This window comes from Nematolebias whitei, chromosome 14, assembly GCF_014905685.2.
Source record: "Nematolebias whitei isolate Nwh7 chromosome 14, NemWhi1, whole genome shotgun sequence".
Taxonomy (NCBI): Eukaryota; Metazoa; Chordata; class Actinopteri; order Cyprinodontiformes; family Rivulidae; genus Nematolebias; species Nematolebias whitei.
Genome location: NC_056511.1, coordinates 42,786,633 through 42,791,277, shown reverse-complemented (window position 1 = coordinate 42,791,277; position 4,645 = coordinate 42,786,633). Strand labels below are relative to the sequence as shown.

Genomic DNA, 4,645 nt, shown 5'->3' with positions numbered 1-4,645 from the left:
ATGTAGAGTGGTACTGGTACATGTAGAGTGGTACTGGTACATGTAGAGTGGTACTGGTACATGTAGAGTGGTACTGGTACATGTAGAGTGGTACTGGTACATGTAGAGTGGTACTGGTACATGTAGAGTGGTACTGGTACATGGTCTAGACAGCAAAGATCCTAACTCTTAACTCAGCAGAAACCCAAGCAAGCAGCTTCACAAACCTTCTTCAAAACTTTCATAGCAAAAATCTTCCCAGCGCCAGCACCCAGCACTTTCCGAACCTGAAAGACCTGTACAAAGTGACATCACAGGAAGCAGCTGTCAGAATGAGCTTCAACACAATAATTCAAAACATTTTATAAGTCATCATGACTTGGGGCACCACAAACTAGAATTGTACAGTATCAAATACTTTTAGCACTTCCCTGCAGTAAATAACATTTTTACTGATGTAATGACTTCAGGTAACGTGACGAGGATCTAAAAGTCAACAGATGTTCAAAATAAGTCTAACGAAACAACAAATGATGTTGGTTGTTATGGGGTTTGATGCCCTGACTGCAACTCTTACACATGTTTAAATAAATAAATAAATAAAGGATCGTTCAGAAAATCCAAAAATATTAGTACAGTAATTTACTTTTTTTACAATCTTGTAAGAAATATGTATCAAACAAGGTTTTAAGAAAACTGTGCAGTGACCGTTTTAATGTCAATTGTTTGAAAAAGTTCACTTTGTCACATCTTTAACTTTTAAACTACTAAATTGAATAAACAGGGTTTTGTTGTACCAAGTTGTGATGCTGCTGTTAAGGATGATTACTCAAGTATTCATCAAACTCTTTGCTAATGTATGTTTATTTAGATGCATTTAATTCATCTATTGAACGAAATGCTGCTGTGACGTCTCCTCACTGAAAGTATTTTATAGCTTTCTAAAATTTTGACAAACTCCCAATTTTAAGACAAAACCACTTCAGATACTTTTAAAATATAAATCATCAGGTTATAAAACCAAACCCTTCCAAGAAATGATGCGCCACATTGTAAGAAAGTCTCTGTAAATGATCCAAACCAACAGTGATGCTGTTTTCAGCTGGACTTTACAAAAGCTCTTCATCGTGTGTTTCTAATTCCCCACACACAAATAAAAGACGACAAGAAAAACTGGAATTGTGGAAGAAGTTTAAGTCAAAGTTTGGGATTGGGAGCTCTCACCTTTCCATAACCACCTTTCCCCAAAACTTTCAGCAGCTCAAAGCATTCAGGCCCGATCTGCTCTGTTCCCTTGTTGACGCTATTTTCTGAAATTTCAAACTTCTCACAGTCATCCATGTTACTGGAAAAAACAATAATAAAATTAAAAGATACATAAATAAATACACAATGACTCACTAGTACAAGCACTGTATTTGCAGGATATACAGATTTACAAGCATGCGAGGCTAACACAACAGTGAAGTCTTGAAGTGAGAGATGTGTAAATATTCATGATGGTAAATACTTTTTTCAAACATGCAATGGCAAACAATGTTTTAACTAGTCAGTTAAAAGTGATGGCATTATGTCAGGCAGTTTATGAACTTTTGTATTTATGTTCCTCACAGTTTCATTCAAATATGCTTCTAAAATTGACCAACAGCATCACAGTGAACTTGACATTTATAAGAGTATAGTAAGTGTGTAACAGCACCACAATAATCAACTTCAAAATATGAAATAAAATAATAATAAATACAGATTTATTATCTGTATCTTCAGCATAATTGCTGTTATTAGAAGAGAAGCTGCAACACAAAACACTAAACATCCTCACCCTATTTTAATAGAAACATTTATATCAAGCTAACAAACACCCAGCATTGTTGTAAACAAAACTACAGATGGATAGTTAAAAATATTGATATATAGATAAATAAAAATACACAGAAGCTTCACCTGCAGATCAAACATATTTAAGCAGTTTTGTCTCATTTATTTGGATCTTTTTTTTTTTTTACAAAAAAAAAAAAGATCCAAATAGGTGTTGAAACTAATCGTTTAGGTAAAACCAGGAAACAGAAAACTAGACAACTTTTTATACCAACTATAGAATCAATTACTGTTAAAATATGTTTAAATTATGAGTGCCTCTATGGCAATAAGAATCTGAATTTGCCTTTCAAAGTTTAGGTCACAATACTGCACAGAGCAAACATGAAACTAAAAACTTGGATAAACTAATTCCTCTCCTACCACTCTCACAGTGCTGACGTTTGGCTTTGCAAATAAATCAACCCTGTTATTAATGTTAACACATTTTTGTTCATAATTATCAGAATTCTAGCCCCTCAATATAACTAGTCAATGCCACCAAGGTGGTTATGGGTGCATGTTCAGGTTGGTAAATGGACTGTACTTATATAGCTCCTTTCTATCTGATCAAGACACTCAAAGTGCTTCACACAACAATCTGTGCCTCATTTACCCATTCATACAGCTCTATACTAGATCTCTACAAAGATAATTGAACAAATCATTCTAAAGAGACTAATCAGAGCTTTATCACATTCATACACCGATATGACACACATCGGAGGCAACGAGGGGTTCAGTGTCTTGTCCAAGGACACTTCGGCATGTGACTGCGGGTGGATTTAAACCCTCAACCTTTGCATTGGAGGACGATTGCTCTAACCACTCAGCCACAGCCGCCCCAGTGCTAACTGGTTCCAAGCATGGCTGTGTGTGCTTTTGCCTATGTTCTAGCTGGCTCAGATATCTGTTTGGACCTGCTCCACAGCTCTGACAAGATTAAAAAAAACAATTGGCTCTTTGATGCATCTTTAAAACACACCCAGAGGGGAGACTGCGATGAAGTGAAGATTCATCACGTCTGCTGGCTTCCTTCCTTAGATAGAGAACTTTTACCAATTGGCTTCTGTATGTTGTTCAGTGCCCTGAGACAACTTCTGTTGTGATTTGGTGCATTTAAATAACCTGAATTGAATTGACGATTGGTAGAGATCATTTCATTTTTATGTGGTGAACACCACACTAAGCGGTCAGTAAAGAGCTCGTGTCACTTTCACAACCCCCCCCAGCATTAAATTGCACATTTTAAAACTAATTGGCAGTCATCTAAAGCCAACTCTTCCTGCTCAGACTGCAGTGAATCAGATTCATGCACTTACAATTCAAAGCTGCTGCACTGGTCCATGTATTCACCGAGCTGGGTCTGGAAACAAGGGGGACAGCATTAAAACACGTGCATTAACCAAAAATATGCTGTTCTGCCTGTGATGGATGTAATAAATCAAAGGCAGTGTTACTTTTTTCTTGACAGTAGCTCTGTTAACATACATGGACTAGCTAACTTTCAAGCTAGTTAAAGACGTTTCGTATTTTATTGACCTTATTCAACTCGGAGTAGGTAAAAAGTAGCAATAAGAAAAGCAGAAGTGACTAACATGTCTAAATGTTGCACAGAGAAGAAGTGGGGAAACAAGCTAACGTTGCAGAGATTTGAGCAAGTCTGGCTAACAGGATTTCTGCATACTTCACTTTTGGTTGGCCACAGTGAAATCAAATGAATACCTCTTAAACTAGACGTCTCTCTAAAGATGTCATAGCTTTCAAACAGTGTGTCTGCATGTGATATTGTTACACAGCAATGACAGCACCGGTGACGAATGCAGAGTCAGTCTTGGACTGTTTACACATCCATTATCGGACAGCTAGCCGTGAGAAATTCACGATTCAGTGATGGACAACTTATTTCTGTTTGATTTCCGATTTGTTACGCTTGCCACCTGACTTAAAATACAATCTCCACAATCAGTTTGTTGACGTATTGTTTAGAGTTTCACTATATTTAACTTGAGCAAAGGTGTTCAGCGCCGTTTGATGATTCAGACAGCTTTTCCAGTGAGTGTCGGGTCAGGAAACTAATTTTGTGACCATTTTACATACAGAAAACAACGTGAAACTGTTTGTTTAAATGTTAGTCAAAATTAAAATTGATAAATAAATACAATAAAACGCGTATGAGACCTAATAAGAGTTTAAGGAATGAGTGGCTGTTAACGTGTCCGATAATGGACACTTTATAATCGACGTTAGCAACGTAGGCCTCAAGGCTGCTAACTGCTAAGCTAGCAGGCTAACGGCGCTGAGCATTAGCAGATAACGTAAACTCACCCCGTCCTCAAGTTCGTCGTCAGAGACATTTTCATCCGGTTGATCCAAATCGATGTCAAAAACCCCGGCCATGTCCGCGACACTTCACTTGGCTTTAAATCAGAAAACACAGCCCGCTCCCCCACCTCATGGGAGAGCCATCATCACTAACCGGCGACCGCAGACAGCATGAAGCTAATCTCCCGCTAACACCATGAGCAGCAGAACCAGCCTCCAGCGTCCGCCGACCCGCACTACCGCGCCTCGCTTGGGTCAAAATGCAAACATTTGTAGAATGTGGAAAACGCATGTTTACAGGACGGTATGGCAGGCCCTTGTAAAATATAATTAAACAATATTCATCTGTAATTACAAACTTTATGTATCGATAACAGCATTTTTCTTGGTCAAAATTAAAAGTAAAAATATCTTATTTTTATTTTTACATACATACACACACTCACACACACACACACACACACACACACACACACACACACAC

The 4,645-nt window shown here is 37.8% G+C and overlaps 1 protein-coding gene across 1 annotated transcript in view; it reads right to left on the bottom strand.

The window, feature by feature from the left end:
* rps6kb1a (ribosomal protein S6 kinase b, polypeptide 1a) overlaps positions 1 to 4,401 on the bottom strand; it is a gene marked incomplete in the record, with an annotated part of 23,901 nt that extends 19,500 nt beyond the window's left edge. The window contains 4 exon segments of the mRNA XM_037687603.1: positions 207 to 275; positions 1,204 to 1,324; positions 3,159 to 3,202; positions 4,165 to 4,401. Of these exon segments, the coding sequence (XP_037543531.1) occupies positions 207 to 275; positions 1,204 to 1,324; positions 3,159 to 3,202; positions 4,165 to 4,236 (306 nt within the window).
* Positions 4,402 to 4,645: the final 244 nt, after the last annotated feature.